We start from the raw sequence: 17,399 nt of genomic DNA on the forward strand, positions 1-17,399 counted from the left end.
AAGGGAGCAGCTGCGTGGTGCTAGATGCCGGCTGGGGTTAAACCATGACACGCAGCCAGGTAAGAAGCCTCCAGAACCCATGAAAGTCACTTCATGAAAGTAAGTTCAGAAGTGGTAATATCTGTTCATACACTAAAGAGTAATTTTTCAAGATTAGCTAAAAAAATGACCTTCTTCAGTCCTCTCAGCAATTGTGGTTTTGCTTCACTCTAAAAATAGTAATAGGAGGTATGTATAGATAGCCAGCTAGCCAGCAAGGCTCTCTGACTCCTTTTGGACCGGTGCAAAACATGGTGTGTAGCATTTGTCTTTTAGGTTAATAATGTAGTAATTTGGTTAATATGCATAGCCTATTGCTGTTTTATTAATGGAGATTAATAGTATCAACTCAAAGCCTGTGCTCAGCTACCCTGTCTTATGCTTCATGTATCAGACTGGAGGAGAGTTTCTAAAATGATGCAAGCTGGAGAGCCTTTTTCAAAACAACATTTGATGCTTTTACTGATGGTTACATAGAGTACAGATGAATTATTTCTGTTTCATAGATACCAGGAATTACAAAGAAGCTAAAATGCAGCATCTTAAGATGTATCCTGCTCTTTCCTCTTGCATTTACGTGATGACTTCATCTGATGTCTTCTATCCTTCAGCTGAAGATAGGAATAAGCTAATTTTTTACTTCTGATAATAAGCAGCTAGTCATAATACATTAAGATGCAGGTAAAATAAAGGCAGAAACCCTAAAATATCAGGCTTCCTTGTCAGGGAACGCTGAAAATATATGATTTTCCTTGGAGAGCCAACTTTCTGTTTTACTTTGCAGTCAGCTAATGGTAAAATGTAGTGACTTTTCTTCTAGGTTACCTACAAGAAATAAATGGGAAGGCCAGGACTGATAATTCTGAAAACTGATCACAAACAGCTGCTCCGCAATAGCGTGCAACTCCTTCTCAAGATGGATGATTGCTGGCCGCAGCGAGGCAGCACCAGGGACGTGCCTCCTGCTTTTGCTGGAGGATCCATGCCAAGGAGCCCCAGGTAGGACACCAATGCTGGGATCCCACCCCAAAGGGATTGTACGAATCCTGTCCCCACTGATGGCTCCCAGGAGCCTTGTTTGCTTAAGTGGTGGGATTTCAACTCTGGGATGATGCTGTGTATGTGGGCTCACTCCCCTTTTCATCTTACATCCCATGCTGGGGAGAGGACCCTGTACGAAGAGACAGAGACAAATTCAGACCTGAACCAGAGGCTTGCACAGCTCAAGGAGTGAATTTGACCTGTTTTAAGTGCCAGAAACATGAATTTCATGCAACATCCCCTTAAGTGAGATCTGAATCAAATGATTTTACTGCATTTTTTTTTCCCTGCTCAGACAAAACAGAATCTTTCTTCAAAGCACCATGTCTCAACACTTCTAGTATAACACTTCAATTCTAGTATGTCTTAATTTGTAAATATCATTTAGAAATGAGCTTCTAAATATTGATTCACAGGATGAATTGGTCTCTATTCCAGCAGCACTGATGAGAATCAGCAGTTGGTGAGGATCTTCATGCTTTCACTCAGAGTTGGTCAGGAGGGCTTTCTCCTCCACGCTTCCCAAGCAGCCACAACTGCCCCTCATGTTTCACCTTCCTTCGCAGCCCACCTCTCCTGTGCTGTCTCGCTGTGCAAGAGGTTATCATGTCAGCAGCAGTTCTGCTCCAGCTGGGCCTCCAGGAAGGTGTTTGAAGTTCTCGTGGTATGGGGTTGGGTTCAGCGGCAGTATTCCCGCTCAATGCTTGCCATAAGCTCTTCCTCCGAGTAATCGTATGATATTGTGGACTTTCCCGCTGGCTTGCTGTTCCTCTGTGGGCACCTGCCAGGGAAGGGAATGAGTTCACAGAATCACAGAATCATCTAGGTTGGAAGGGACCTTGAAGATCATCTAGTCCAACCATTAACCTAACACTGACAGTTCCCAACTACACCATATCCCTCAGCGCTATGTCAACCCGCCTCTTGAACACCTCCAGGGATGGGGACTCCACCACCTCCCTGGGCAGCCCATTCCAATGCCTAACTACCTGTTCTGTAAAGAAATACTTCCTAATATCTAGTCTAAAAGTTATTGGTGTCATGAGAGGGAATCAAGCTCTGAAGACACAAGACGATCCTTACATCATTTTTTTGTGAATGGAAAGATCAAACTGCACGTGGCTTGCTGAGACACAGATACTCTCTCACGTCTAGTTCCCATACCCCACAGGCACATCGCTTGCTGACATTTGCTATCATTTGGCATCTATTTTAGTCTGTGAGTTCACTACAGTACAGTCCTTACAATGCTCCAGATCAAAATTCCAGAACCTTTTGGTGAGTGTAGGTTCAAGGTCCAGCTAAAGCACTGCCTAACCTTTACTCTAGTTCCTAGTTTTAAAGTTTTATGCAAAAAGGGATTTTTTGGTTGTATCTGTAAAGGGGTTTGAATTGCAACCAAAATGTGGACTCAGCTACCTCAGACTGCTGTTACGGTTTTTATTTATTTTCACATCAGCACAACTGTCCCACGAGTGGGAACTGATGTACAATCCAAAGGGAACTGACATGGTTTTTATCGGAGGTGGTTTATGTTGGGTACAAGAGAAATCTGTCCCTACCTGCCCGAGGGAGGACAGTGAAAAGTCTTCTGTAAGATTTGACCACTGTAGTCACACTACCAAATAGGTCTACTTGATCTTGTCTTCCAGGACTCAAGAGAGGAGACAGCAGCTGACAAGTGGGTGCTCCTCCTCGACCCTGTAGAGAACTGGGAGGTGAGCAACCCGGGCCATCAGGCTGGTCTCTGGAAGTTGGGGCATGTTGTTCCATGAAATGGAGGTAACAGTGAGGTGCAGAGCGAAGTGGAGACTTAAGTTGGTAAATCCAAACTGTAAAGTGTTCTGTGATGCCATGTCAACTGAGATCAGTGGGCTTACTTTGTGGCCATCCACTGATGGAGAACAAATGAGTAAGAAATTTTTGTTTTGTGTGGTGGTTGGTTGGTTGCCAAAGAGGAGAGATTTTCATATCCAATAGAATGGCTCTAATTCTGTTCCAAACTTGTTATGTAGCATCTGTTGACTTACCATTTCTCTAAGGATGAGATCTCTCTCATCCTTGGCCTTGCAGTTGGGATGAATTTGGTGCTTTAGTGAAAAAAATGAAGACCTATTTATTAGATGAAATCACAGGAGCTGCCCCCAAACAGGTAAGCAAATGTAGAATCAGAATCGAAGAAAAGAGCCCTGAAATGCTTTTTTAAGGAAACTGTCACATAGAGGAGGTTCTTTCATAAACCCTCAGCTGTCTTTGACAGCCAGGAACTGCCCTCCTTGGGCGAGGAATTATCTGCAACGTCCTTCAGACAGGCAGCAGCCAGTGTGCTGTCGCTGGGGAGCAACCGCAGCAGTGCAGCCTCTCCTCTGTTCTTATCTGTCCAGGTCAGAAAGGCTTCTGCTGAGTCTGGCTGCTCTGACCTAGCTGTGACCTAGCCGTGCCCCTTGCATGTCAGAAATAGTTTGGTGTTTTTCCTGGAGCCACCTGATGAGCACCTGGCGTGGCAGCTGGGTCATGTGGGTGTCCTACACTTAATTGTGCTGCTCCATGCCCTCGATGGCAAGTTCTACTGGTAGCAAGATGGCAGCAAGTAGGATTTAGCAAGTAGACTCTTCTGCTTATTCCTTTTATTCATTTTCCTTCTGATGGGCTGCAGGCAATCTGGTTTCCACCGCAGTAAATGAACTGGGAAGAAAGCTAAAAGTCCAAGAGCTAGAACCATACATCAGCAGCTACAAAGCAAGAATTAGGAAAAGGAAATGCAGAAATCTGACTTGCACACATGATTTATTGATTTAAATCTGCACTGTGACAATCCTTAAACTAATTTTATATTATGTGATGAATTAGAGGCAGAGTTCTTGGCAGCTTGCTTGCAGGCCCACAGAAGAGTCATTGTTTCTCTTAGCAGTTACATAATTTCCCACTGTTAATTATTCTCTATGCTTTCTTTGGCTTGCATGGTGACCTCCAAGCACAGGAGAAAATCTCCAGGTAAAATTGGAACTCATTGAAACATAGATGTGCTTTTAAAAAAACAAAAGCAAACCCCACTTACCATGCACATCCCAGAATTGAGAGGAATACAGGGCTGTGTTTATTTCAAGAGTAAAAGAAAAGCAAGTTGTTCTTTTTCTCTATTTTTGTGTCAAACTTCTGTATCATTTAATATGGAAAAACTGAAATAAATTTAAAAAAGAGAGGTTCAATCTGGATAAAAGGAGAAACTTCTGTACCCTGAGGGCAGCAAGCAGAGGAACAGGCTATGGTTGCACAGGCTCTATCCTTGAAGACTTTCAAGACCTGATGGGACAAAGCCTGGAGTGTTCTGCTTTGACCTCACAGCTGATCCAGCTTGGAGCACGAGATTGGACTAGAGACCTCCTGAGGCCCTCCCAGCCTGAACCTTGATCTCAAACGGACATTGGTGCAGCTGTTTCTACTGGTCCTGGAATTAAGTGAGAGGCTGTGACAGGGAAATCCTGAGCGCAGGATGTGGGCAGGACAGGAGCTGGTGGACCACAAGCCTGCTCCTCCGCTTCTCCAGCTGCTCCAGCAGGAGAGGAGGCCCCTTGCTGCCCTCACCAACATGCAGCCAGAGCTTCAGATCAGGGCTTGCAATCACGCTGAATCCAGCTGAGGGCTGTTAGATTTTCTGGTTTGGAAAATAACAGGTCAGTACATTGAGGGGAAAAATTTTCAAACCCCAGATGTTCTGGGAGAAGAAAGAAACCCGGAAAGGCGCAAAGCAGAGAGAGAAAGAGCTAGCTGAAAAGCATACAAGAGGGGAATTTGCAGCATGGTAGGACAGCAAAGAAAAAAAAAGGGCAGTGCAGCTCCACCAAGATTACTGTGCAGACTTCTGGGTATCTCATTACTGAAAAGTTATTAACAGCTTGGAGGGAGTTTAGAAAGCAGCAATAAAAGTGATTTAAGAGGCTAGAGCGAAGCAGTTTAGGAAAGAGGAAAGCAAGAAATGTGCTCCATTTCAGTTAAAGGCCTCTCTGTGTTTAAAGATTTTCAAAGGAAGGAAGAATTTATTTTTTTTTAATGGAACCATGCAATGAGAAGGAAATGCAAAGGGAAAAATTAGACCAAAAGTGAGCAAAACCACCTTTGAGCAAGATCCCGGTGGTGGGGATGGCTGGCAGTGCCATATCCCTGATGTCGAGCAGCTGCCTGGTGTGGGAGAGAGCTGCCTGTGGGCTCTGGTGACAATGTCCCTGACGGGTGGCTAGGGTGACAAGCTCTGAGGTAGAAACCTGAGTTAAGTGGCTTAAAATTAGGTTGGGGTGAATCTAGGCCAGTGTTTTTTATTGTTTTGCTGAGGATGGGAAAGTCCAGGGTTAATCATTAAAATGCCTTCTGCAAGACCTTGCAGCTGAAAAATGGGTCAAAACAACGCCCCGGTAACTCTGTCAGTGACATGAGCCTTGGCAGCAATTATAAGATCATTACTGTGTTCCCAGGCTGTGTCATCCCGCCCGTGCACCACCAGATGCTAGAGAGGGGTTCCCAAAAGAATTGCAGGGGGAAAGAGAGGTAATGCAGCACGATCAGGAATACATCCAGCTGTGTTCCCATGTGCATCGAAGGTATTTATTAGGGCTTGGTTTAGATGCTTATGTGGTGTCACACAGGCATGTTTGCAGTACAGGAGGTGCACACCTACAGCATCTATCTCGCATCACTGCTCTCTTGGCAGATAGTATTGTCTCCTATCTAGTTTTTTTTCTCCTTGCTTGACGTTTATTTCTTCTTTAATTTGCTTTATGGGAATTTCTTAAGTCAGTAACTCTGTCAAGACAAGGCTGATTTTTGCTGCTTGTAACGTGAGTGTTTCTCTAGAACAATTCTAGCCACAGAAATTTGAAGGATGAGACACCTACGCACATTAGCCACTGTTTCTGAGGCTTGGGTTTGATTTGACTTCTTCAAAATGCAATTTTGCTGGGTGCTGGACAATTTCCAAGAAAATGTTTGCATGCAGTTCTTGCCAGCAGAAATTGCAGCCCTGCTTATCACGGGCAGTATGGGCACTTCACACATGAGCTGCGCTATGGGGCTCTGCAGTGGGTGTACATTAAATGTTATCTAAATTAAAATAAGCTCCTGCTCTGTCATCCCAGATCAGAAACCAGTTTCTGCTGTCTCAAGTCTTCCCTTTGTGTTTCAAAGAGGGAGGGAGAAGGGAAGCCCTGACAGGGCACAAGGGGAGCCACCAGTGAGAGCCTGGGGCTGGGGAGCTTGGCGGAGGACTGTGTCAGGGCTGGGTGTGCACCCCCAGAGGAGACTGGTCAGTTGACATTGTGGCCCAAAGCCCATCAAGGATGCTGGAGAGCCCAAGAGAGGGTACGGTCCCCATGAGAGCCCCTGTACAAGCCTTGCTGCCAGGAAAGCCGAGGGCAGTCATGTTTTCTGAGCACTCCTGAAACCAGCAGCCTCCACAGGCGAGCTCCCTGCCAGCTGGGAGGGAGGGGAGGATGGTGCCTGGGCTCTCATGTCACATCTACCAGTGCTGCTCGGCGTTAGTAGGTCACACAGCCCGACGGCCAGGATCTGCAGATTAGTCTGCTTTTGAGTGCTTCAGCAGCAGAATAAGACAGTCAGGGAGTGCTTAACATTGAAAAGAGTCACTCTTTAGCATAAGGAAATGGTATTTTAAGATGTTTTTTTCAAGCCTTTTTGTTTCATCTGAGTTTCTTTAACATGTGTGTCAAACAGTTCCCATTGCTCTTGGTGCAGGCACAGTCTTCTTGGTAGCTTTTGCTTCTGGAAGGAAGATTTCAGATTTCTTTTGTTTGATACACAGTGCAGTAGGTGCCCACCATTCCCCTGTCCCTGAGGGATGCTCATGTCTCCAACTGGTCTAGCACAGTAGTGTCTTATGAATCTTTCCTTATGGTTTCTGGGGCGCAAAGAGATGTTATCCTCCTTTTCTACACACTGCAGAGCCCACAGATGACCTGTGAGTGAACCAGGGCCTGAGGTACTCATTGGAACGCTCCTCCCCAGCTTTTCACAAGCTCCTTCAAGATGCCTGTGTGACATGTGGACATCCTAAATTCTGCATTGAATCTCCATACTGTACTTGAGCTGGAGCCTAGATCTTTTCAGGCAGTGCAACTCCTGGATTTTTTGTAATTGGCAAATAGGTAGAGGGCAGACTATTTAGGGCTATAAACAATTTGACACCATTCCCACCTCTCTTTTGCACAGCAGGAGGCATGCAGGAATAGCTTTCTCCTTTACGCTTCCTTCCTTCCAGCTGCTTCTCCCCTCTGAAGATATAACAAAAGCATGGGGGTACTCACTGATGGTCAGTGTTGTTCTCTGGGCCTGACGGGCTTATGGTTGACAAGGCCTGGGGAAGAATAAAAGAAGCATATTTCAGTTATCACTTTAAAGTTGAGGGAGGTGATTCTGCTCCTCTACTCTGCTCTCGTGAGACCCCACCTGCAGTACTGTGTTCAGCTCTGAGGTCCCCAGCACAAGAAAGACATGGACCTGCTCAAGTGGGTCCAGAGGAGGCCATGAAGATGATCAGGGGGCTGGAGCCCCTCCCTTATGAGGACAGACTGAGAAAGTTGGGGTTGTTCATCCTGGAGAAGAGAAGGCTCCAGGGAGACCTTATAGCGGCCTTCCAGTACTTAAAGGGGGTTTGTAAGACAGATGGAGAGAGACTTTTTACCACAGCCTGTAGTGACAGGACAAGGGGTAATGGTTTTAAACCAAGAGTAGGATTAGACTTGACAAAAGGGGGAAACTCTTTACGATGAGAGTTGCAAGACACTGGAGCAGGTTGCCCAGAGAGGTTGTGCATGTCGCCTCCCTGGAAGTGTTCAAGGCCAGGTTGGACGGGGCTTTGAGCAACCTGGTCTAGTGGCAGGTGTCCCTGCCCATGGCAGGGGGCTTGGACTGGATGATCTTTGAAGGTCCCTTCCAACCCAAACCATTCTGTGATTCTATGTTTCTATGAAAGCTATCTCTGGGTCATGTCTGCCCCGGTTTACACCCCCAAACAACCCCTGTGGAGACAATACAGGTGCAAGAGAGTTCCCTTTACTAACCACCCTTCTGCTAGCTCTGTTTCAGCATTCAGGGGAGCGGGGTGGCTGCAGGCTACGGAACTGAAATCACCAAATACTTACTCATGAAACCTCCCAGTTTTCCCATAAATATGCACTGTCCCACCAGCTGACAGGTAGCAGTATGAAAATACTTCTAAGGAAGGAAGTTATGGCAACACGGACCTAACTCTTTTCACCTGACAAAGCTGCTTCTCTGAAATGATCCATCTGGAGGGAAACATCCACCTTCCCTACACTGGAAGCCCTCAGGTTTCCAATGGGACACCGGTGGAGAGCAACCAAAGTCAAAACTAAAGGCACTTAAAATGGGAAGAAGATGGGACCCTGTGTCTGTCTGAGCCCCCAGTTGGCCCAGTAATAAAATGAGCCCCCTGCAGCCAGATGGTACTGAGAATATAACTTTCATCTTTTTCTACTTGTTCACTGTACTCTCATGAGGAAAGGGAGGGGGACAGGGACAAGGGCTGTGGCTTTGCACAAAGCTAGACCCACTTTGGCTTGCCATTATTTTTTCTGAGCTGCAGTCCTAAAGCCAGTGGGCCTCCTTGATACAAGTTATCCTGAATCTCATGATGACACTAACAGATATTAATCAGGTAGCACACAGAACCAAGGTGAGGACTTGGCTTTCAGAAGATAGAAATGAAAAGTTCTTCCACCAACATGGAAAAGAGGAAAAGATTTTTTTGTACAACAAAAAAGGGAAGGAAAGGAACCAGGGAGCAGTGTGGAAAAGTTTGCAGTTCAGAGCTATTGCCTACACATCTGCTGTGTGGTGTTTCTGCAGGACTGGATGGGATCAAGCAATTCCTAAGTAAGATCATGTATCTGCTCTTGAAATAGCTCAAACCTGCATTGCCTTAAGGTCCAGCAGTGCACAGAATAGGTTCTGGTAAGTGTAAGGATACCTCTCTATAGGCAGTGTCAGTACAGGAATGATGTCTTTATGCAGTTTTGAGCTGATTTAAATCAGTTGGTATCGGTCAGGCTTATGTGTTGTCTGCTGGATAGAAATGTCCACCTGGGTGTCTAACTGCTGTTACTGCATGGCACCTGATTTTAATTAGAGAGGAGATGTTTTCACTGCACTCCTTCCTCAGCTGCTTCACATGCAGATGAACAGGAGTTGAGGTTTAAACACAGCAGTCTCAGACACTACTAGGCAGGTAGGTGCTTGGTAGCTGTTCATCTCTTCCCTGCTTCTTGGGTGGGCTCTGTGCTGCCATGGTCACCTTGGGCTCCCATGCTTGAGCAGGTGAGGGCGGCTGCAACAAAGACACCTCTCATGGCACTGGGTCAACACCTCTTCCAGGTAAGTCCTAAGTATCTTCCATTTCTGGAGCTGGAAAAGGTGTCTGCTATCCACGGTCTTTCATGTCCAAGCTGCTTGCTTGAAATTACAAACTAAATCTCTACAAAAGACTTGTAACATTTCTTTATACCTGTCAGAAGGCACTCCACTTTCTTTCAGAAGAGCCCCTGCTCTTTGGCAACACTTTGTTTTCTCTGGAAGAGCCTGAACTGTTCTAGACATAGCTCCTGGGTCCAAGTGGAGATGAGGCTATGTGAGAAAGCTGATGATGAGGGAAGAGAGTTCCTGCCTGGTTATTTAGCATCGTTTCTTGGCAATCTCCCACAAGTGACAAGAGCAAGTGGCAGTGCCAGGAGGACTCCGTGCTGAGCTCCAAGGGCTAACAACGCAGCCCCTCATCCTTGTCATCACCATCACCCACTGGACTGCTGCTGCTGCCTCAGTTTCCTTCCACCAGCGAAGAACACCATTCATCCTCAGCACCAAGGGAATACAGTTCTTCAGGAGTGCTCTGATGCTGCTCTTCCCACCACAAGAACCCACTTCCAAGACTTCTGCACAAAGGATGGGCTTGGATCATTTTAGGGAGGGGTTTGAATTGTACAGTAGGTTGTCTTTTTTTCTTCCCTTGTGGCTGACTCCTCCATATTACGAGCTGTACGTGTTGTGTGGGTGGAAGACAGAACTAATTAGTCATCGGGTCGGAGCAGCTCTGGTTAGCAAAATCTGCTTCTCTGTGCAGAATCAGCTCCCACCTTCTCCAAGGGATCTGTCAGCAACAGCACTTATTTCCCAAGAGAATTCGGCATTGGTGCAGGTAGATCTCTACTGACATTTAATCCGGTGCACGAGGGAAAAAGTGACAAATAAAAACAAAAGGCACCTCCAGCCTCTGCCTTTCCATCGCCGTCAGAGCCTCTGTGCTTTGGGACCTGCTCCTAATTCAGCCGGGTGAAGGACGTGCGGCTCCGTGATGCCCGAGTGACACCACGCGCCGGGCGGCAGGCAGGATGCGGAGTGCAGGCTGGTGCAGGCAGTGAGACATAATAAAAACTGACCCCACCCAGCCCGCTTGGGATTGCTGTAATGTGTATGTTGCAAGTTCAGCAGATAATTAGTATTAGCTCTTTATGTGGGTTAAGATGATGCGCACATCATGACACTTTAATATTATGGGTTCCTATCCTACAGCTAAATAAGTAATTGCTGGCCTGGTTGGCCTATGCCCTGTTAAAAGATAAATGAAGTCAGCTTCTCCTTTCTGCAGCTTGCAGTCATCTTTTTATTACTCATCCAGACCGCAGCGTGTCTCCTTGTTTTTCACCCTGTTCCCAGCATAGGCATCTCATGCTGGGGTCTGTTGTGCTACAGAGCCCCACATTGCCAGCTCCTCCAAGTTTAAAGGCTTGGATATTAAGCTCACCCAGCATGTACTCGGGTTTAATTTAATGTAGTGAGATGTAGAGTGGTTTGACAGCCATTGCACACACAGTTCAGTTGTCCTTTATGCTAGGGCAGCAGCTCCTGGGAGCAAGGCAGAGCGGAGAGCTGGAAGCAGGAGCTATTTCTCTCTACTGTGTGCATGAACCAGCACTCCCGGGGTGCAGCTTCCAGCTCCCCCAACCTGGTGGAAGCTATGGCTGGTGTTGCTCACGGTCCTGCCAGCCCTTACCCCCCTGCTCCCCCCTTCTCCCTCTGTCAGCTCTAGCAGCTGCAGGTGAGCTGGGTGTTCTCACCCTCCCCGGGGACCTGTGGGGCAATCTGGAGCTGTTCTCCTTTGGGGGCTCGGAGCTGCCCCTGTGCTGTGTTGAAACCAGTCAGCTACAGTCTTGACTATTAAAATCACATCATCTCCAAAACTGGGTGGCCAAATTCAAGCTGCCTCTTGGGGATAGTCCCTGTGTTGGCCCCTGAACCGTGCCTAAGTGTTATTTGGTAAGCTGCAAGTTGGTCCTGGCCAAAACTGTGCCAGCTCAGAGTGGCAGACCATCATGGTCCAATGCTAGACAGCTGCTGTGGTATAGTTTACCAGTACAGATGTAGCCCTGAGATACAGTAGAGCAGAAATACAGACCTTGAGTGGTCCTGTCATGTACAGGGGAGGCTAGAGAGTGGCTGAGCCACCTAAAACATCTACAGGGGAGCAGTGTGGTCCCCTGTCAGTGCTGGTCTGCCAGGATGCAGTTTCATAGTGCAGCTTTTCTGGAGGATGTAAGCCAGTGCCTCCTTCCCTGCCTCTGCTCCTCCCAAATTCCTTTTCACAAACATCCCGTGAACTGGACCAGGGGACCAATCTGAGCTGAAACGAAAATCCCTTCCCTTGGAGGGGAGGGAGGCGATCTCAGCTGGAGCACATCTCAGCTGCAGATGGCTGAGCGGGTACAGCAGAAGGGCAGCACCCTCCAGCGACACCAGCAAATGATGTGGGTGGCTAAGCCGGTCATCACTGCCGAAAACAGCCTCTCGCAAACTCACAGCCAGAGTTATTGCTGGCAAAAAAAATCTAGCTTACCTAACATGTCAGTAAGTACCAAATGGGATGCATAGCCCCATCTGCATCCCAGGCAGAGCACTCCCAGCCTTGCTCCGGTCTGCAGCAACATCCTCTGGCCAGTGAAGGAATTAAGAGCAGGCGGTGGACGGGAAGTGATCAGGGATGCAGGGACTTCCCACACTTCTCCTGCCAACTAAAACACCAGCTCCCAGATACTCTGCGCATGCCCTGTGCTTATGTTTTAGATCAGGAATGATTTCAGGGCAAAAGCAACCCATGCTCTGCCAACCGATGTGAGGGGAAAAAATACCTACTCAGCAGTTTTCCGAGTCCAGCTGCAACACAGCTGAGGGGACAGCACAGCTTGCTGCTTGGTGGACTCTGGTGAAGTTTCAGGTGCTTTTAAACAGACAAGGAACATAACGTGAGAGAGAGGGAGACCTTTTGCTCAGCAACCGCCAGATCCACACCTGGACATTAACTGCAGAATCTGAAATAATCTGAATTTGTACTTTTCGCTTAGCTGCTTCCCTAGTTTGGAGTTCGAGGAGTCCCAGATGTTCGGCTGGAAAAGCCCTTTTCTGAAGCGCCTTGGCCAGTGGAGCACAGTTCCCTACACAACTGCAGGAGAACATCTTGAATTGAGGGAATTTCTGACCATTAATACAACCAGGAAGAAAATGCTGAAATAAATTGCTAACAGCACTGAATTAGAAAGATCGAATTTCTCTTTGGGGGAAGCACATTTTAACAAGAGCAGAAAAATAAACCTATCTGAGTTCCTGTAAGAAACTAATGGGGCATGACATGAAATGTCCCCACAGGACCCCCACGTGTTTGCAGCTGGGACCAGCCAGCCACGAGATGACGCTGCACCACATCGATCTGCAGAAAGAGCATTTATCTGGCAAATCAGGCAAAGCTTTGAAAACCTGGGTGTTTTGAAAGTATATGATAGTCCCTCTAGAAGTCGGTTAACACACCCTCTACCTGTGTTATTCCTGCACTGAGGCTGGGGTGATCAGCTTACTGTAATCACATCCCATCTCCAGTCAGGAGGAGAGATGGCGCCATGGAAAAAGCTGTTAAAAGCAAGACTCTATAGTCTGTGTGATTCTTCCATTTCAGGAAACCAATGGGGAAATGCCTGAGGCCACAGCCTCTCCCCTGGTTTCCACCAAGAGCTGCCACCCCAGTCTGTACTGCAGCAGCACCTGCAAAACCACAAATACTTTTTCAGTCTTGAACAAAGAAACAAGGAAAAAGCATGTATAACCATCTGGAATTGAGGACAAACCTGAAAATGGATGTTTGATGCTGATAAGGAGGTGTTGGGGTCTGCTCTGAGCTGGGGTCAGGTTCCCCATCAGGATTTGGTTCCCAGCCTGCTGCTGTCATGTGCTTTCACCCTTCTCACTCCCAAGCACTATTTGAATGCAATAGAGGTGGCTCAAGCCTTTAAACACAGCCACATCCCTCTCGACCAGCCCTTGCCACCTGGCCTGAGCACCCACTGGCGCTGACAGCTTGCTGCTGAATGACAAAGTGCATCGGGGTTCAGTTGTGAAGCACAACATTCATGCACATCACACCCAGGAGAAACCCAGCTGTGACAACAGAGCTGAGTCCTGCTTGCAGGCAACTGCTGTCTTCTGGCCCGTGCAAAGCTCTCCTCCCACTGGCCAGAATCTGCTCCTCCATGGGCTATTTCTCATCAGACTTTTCTACCATAATATCTCCTTGCTGCCCTTCCTCCTCCTTCGTCTTTTCCACATTAGCTCTGTTGAATCAACTTATCCTTTCTTTGCTCGTCCTCCAGTTCGTACTGCTGAACAGACAGGGCAAAGCAAGCAAGTTCCCACCACAAGATAGAAATTACAAGTGACTGGTTGAGAAGCTGGCAAGACTGAAAGAAACTGTCCTCAAAATTTCTAGCAAGGAACTAGTGATGCAACGAAGCTGGTATCCCTTTCCAGAAACCTCCTCCACCAGCCTCATGGGAAGGGTGGGACTGCAGTTTGCACAATGACCTGAAAGACTGAATTGCATCCAGTAAACAAACAAAAGTTGGTGCTGCAAACAGTTTCCTCCCTCCTTCTCTCAGGCTAGTGACTTTTTAGGCCTCGAGGAGTCAGAACGGTAAACGCATGACTGCTGTCTGTACCATGGCCACCTCGGGCTCAGGTAAAGGAAGTGCTATCAAGAAGAGCTTCAAGTTTGCCCTGAAAATATCTAAGACTTCTCTTGTATGTCTCTTATATCTTTGAAAGACACTGGTAATTCCTTGCTGGTTTTCAAACAACCTGTCTGGGTGTAACCAGAGATGTGAACTTCCTTCCCAAACAAAAGGCAGCAGCAGCAGCTGGACGAGGAGACACAGAAGATGCTCGGCATCACTGTTGCCTCATGGGCGGCATAGCTGTGTGCTGCACCCACTTGGCCACACGCCCACTTCAGGCTGGACTTTGAGGGCCCTCACAGACACCTCCGTGCTGCAAGGCCTGATGGTGTTCCCACCCTGGGTTTACACTGGGTGTGACCACAACCCGGGGTGGCTGAGGTGAGGCTGCAGGTTCCTCAACATCATTTCTGCCACAGGAGGAGGTCTGCAGCAGGGAGCTGGGCATGGTGACCCCCCCTACACCACCCCAGGGGCCATGTCTTAAATTCTTCAGCCTTTCTGGTTTGCTCCTTGTCATTAGTTCACTAGTATCTACTGCCATGGTATATGCTCTCTCTACTGATTTTTGTAAAGAAAGATGGGGGCAGCGCTGTTGCCTTTCTGATACGTAATTACCCAGAATATACATCACTTCAGAATAGAGCTAAAATACCACTTTATGCACAGGAAAATTCACAACAGATATAACTATTATTTTTAAAGATCCAGCCACAATATTCACATGTGGGAACAGAGAGAAAATGGACACCAACAGCCTCTATTCCCATAAGTAAAGATAAATGGGAGAAGTCGGGAGGACTGCTCGTAAATGAGCGTCCCTCAGAGGAGAAAGTGGTGCTGGACTGAGCTCCTGTTCATACCACCAGAGGGTTTGGAGTTAAAAGAGCAAGGAAAAAATATGACAATACAAGATCTCTTCCTTTATTTTATTTTTCCATTTCCAAATCTTACTTTCTTTGAGGCTTCTCTTTAAAACTTGTCTAAAAAAAAAGGGTTCTCATAGTGAACCTTGCCAAGTTTCCTAATGGCAAAATGATTTTCTGTTAAAGTTATCCTTACCCCATAGACAAGCAGTTTGGCAATGGAAATGATATACTTCTAAAGAGCAAAACTGAGGCATGCAAGGCAGAAAGTTCCTGGGTCCTAAATATTCGTTTCTATTTTTCAATTTATTACTTTAGTCTGACGACTTTTGTGCATCTGTGGAGAGCAGTGTTTATCTAACAAACAACACAACTTCCAAAGCCAGTCTAAGATAAAGAAGCTGGCGATTTCTGGCCTCATCACCAGATTACATAGATGCTGCTGTTATTTTTGGATAGGAAAAAAGCAAAAAAAAAAAAGAAGCTCAGCTCCCTCAGAGGCAAATCCATTATTTGTTAAACAGAAAGAGACTGAAATGCTTCTTTAGGAAGAGCCAGACTGCAATTGCAGGGGATTGGCAAACATTAAACGGCAGCTTTATGTTCACTGTTTTAAACTTCTGTTTACAAGCCCGACCCAGGGAAAAGCACGAGCCGTACTTTATAAAGTCGAGCTATTTCCACAAGGCAGGAAAAGAAACTTTCAGTAGCAGAGGGAAAGCGGAGAGCGGGATGGCCCTATTCGGGACGAGGTTTCTCTTGCACCAGAGAGAGAAAATGCAAGAGCAGCAGCAAATGGGATCGAGCCTGGTTTGCCAGCAAAGATGAGAAGAATTTAATGCCATTTATATTTTGAGGAAGCCATGGCTGCAGCATTAGCGCCGGCTGCGGCGGGGCTCCCCAGTCCCGCGGGGACCCCCCCGGGGATGGGGGCTCCCGGGGTCGCAGCCAGGAGGGTCCGGCCGGTCGCGGGGTCCCGGCCGAGGCCGGGGTGGGCACTTACCGCCTGCTCGGGCGGGGGCCCCCCCCCGCCGCTGCCGCCTCCCGCCGCCGCCTCCCCACAGCTCCCGCCGGCCGGGGCTCGGCGGCCGGGGCCGGGCAGCGCCGCCGCCTCCTCGCACTCGGCCAGCACCGTCTCCAGCAGCTCCCGGGTCTCCGCCGCCGCCGCCGTGCCCGCGGGCACCGCTGCCGCCCCCGCCGCCGCCGCGCCCCGCCGCCGGCTGCTCCCGCTGCCCATGGCCGCCGGCCCCGGAGCCAAGGGGCTGTGCCGGCGGGGGGCGGCGGGAAGCGCTCCCCGGCCCCGCCGCCTCTCCCGCGGGGCGGACGCGGGCGCGGCTCGCGGCCGCTCCCTGGACCCTGGGTCTCCCAAAATCTTTTTCGGGGGGGGGGAGAATCCCACCCAGAGGCGCCCGCGGAAGGACAAGGGAGGGAACCGGTGATGCCGCGAGAGATGCCGGACGTATCTAACCACCTTTTTTAGCCCAGAGCGTGGGCAGGCTGCCTCGCTCCTCTTAATCCTTCTAAAACCTTCCAAAACAGCCCGTTATCTCAAAAATTTTCAAAGCCAGCCTGTTATCTCAGGCCTCCCAAGCTTCCCATTCCTTACATGCATCTCCCGGAGCTGGGAGGGGGGAACATTGTCATCTTCAGCGACCGTGCAGCAGGAACAGCAATCCTGGGCTAAATTCAACACCTCACTCAGATGGGCCTTGCAGACCTTTGGAGAATAATGCAACCTGGAGGACGTCATCTGGGGCAGGTTTTGGGCACTGAGTGGCGGTTCTGGCAGTGTTCCTGGGCCAGGGGAATTTTCTGCCCTTGGACTAACCAGTGAAAGGAGTGGAGTTTTGGGGAAAACCCCATGCAAAGGACAGGAGAGCTGGGGACCTCCTCAGCCCATCCCCATGGATGGAGTCACTCTCTGCTTCCTGGCAGTCCGTCAAGCCTGTGGAGCAGATCCCCTAACCATCCTCAACAGCTTCTTTCTGTCTTTGCTTCCAACGATAAAATATTTGCACAACTGTTTGACACTTTAGGAGTTATTGCTGAAATTAAAAAGTACCTGTTAAAGGCAAAGCTGTCGTCTCCCCCCTGGGGAGGAGAGCAGGGGGGCAAAGTGGGTCTTTGGTTTCCAGACCCTATCTGCAGCACATGGGTGAGTGGGAGGGAGAGCAGGTCCTGCAGGACTACTGCTCCCTGCCTTCCAGACCAGAGGCCGATAAAAGCAGGAGAGGCAGAGGTGTGACTCCTCTTGCTGCTCCTCAGGACCGATTGCAGTGACTGCATCTACCAGACATTCATTCTGCTGGTTCTTCCTAAACCACCAAGCTAAGGTCAAAGAGTTTGTAACGGAGGGTCTAGAGGAGGGAAGGCAATG

At 48.3% G+C, this 17,399-nt stretch overlaps 1 protein-coding gene across 2 annotated transcripts; it reads right to left on the bottom strand.

Annotated features, from left to right (window-relative positions):
- Positions 1-1,327: 1,327 nt before the first annotated feature.
- Positions 1,328-17,001, bottom strand: CYS1 (cystin 1). 2 transcript variants are annotated; one of them, XM_074820053.1, is made up of 3 exons: positions 16,026-17,001; positions 7,395-7,444; positions 1,328-1,861 (listed from the first exon to the last, which is right to left on the bottom strand). In XM_074820053.1, the coding sequence occupies exons 1-3, from the start codon at positions 16,257-16,259 to the stop codon at positions 1,759-1,761; spliced, it is 387 nt and encodes a 128-aa protein (XP_074676154.1). In that variant the 5' UTR covers positions 16,260-17,001; the 3' UTR covers positions 1,328-1,758. The 2 variants fall into 2 exon arrangements, with proteins under 2 accessions (XP_074676154.1, XP_074676155.1); XM_074820054.1 differs by lacking the exon at positions 7,395-7,444.
- Between the last annotated feature and the right edge of the window lie 398 nt (positions 17,002-17,399).

This window comes from Strix aluco, chromosome 3, assembly GCF_031877795.1.
Source record: "Strix aluco isolate bStrAlu1 chromosome 3, bStrAlu1.hap1, whole genome shotgun sequence".
Taxonomy (NCBI): Eukaryota; Metazoa; Chordata; class Aves; order Strigiformes; family Strigidae; genus Strix; species Strix aluco.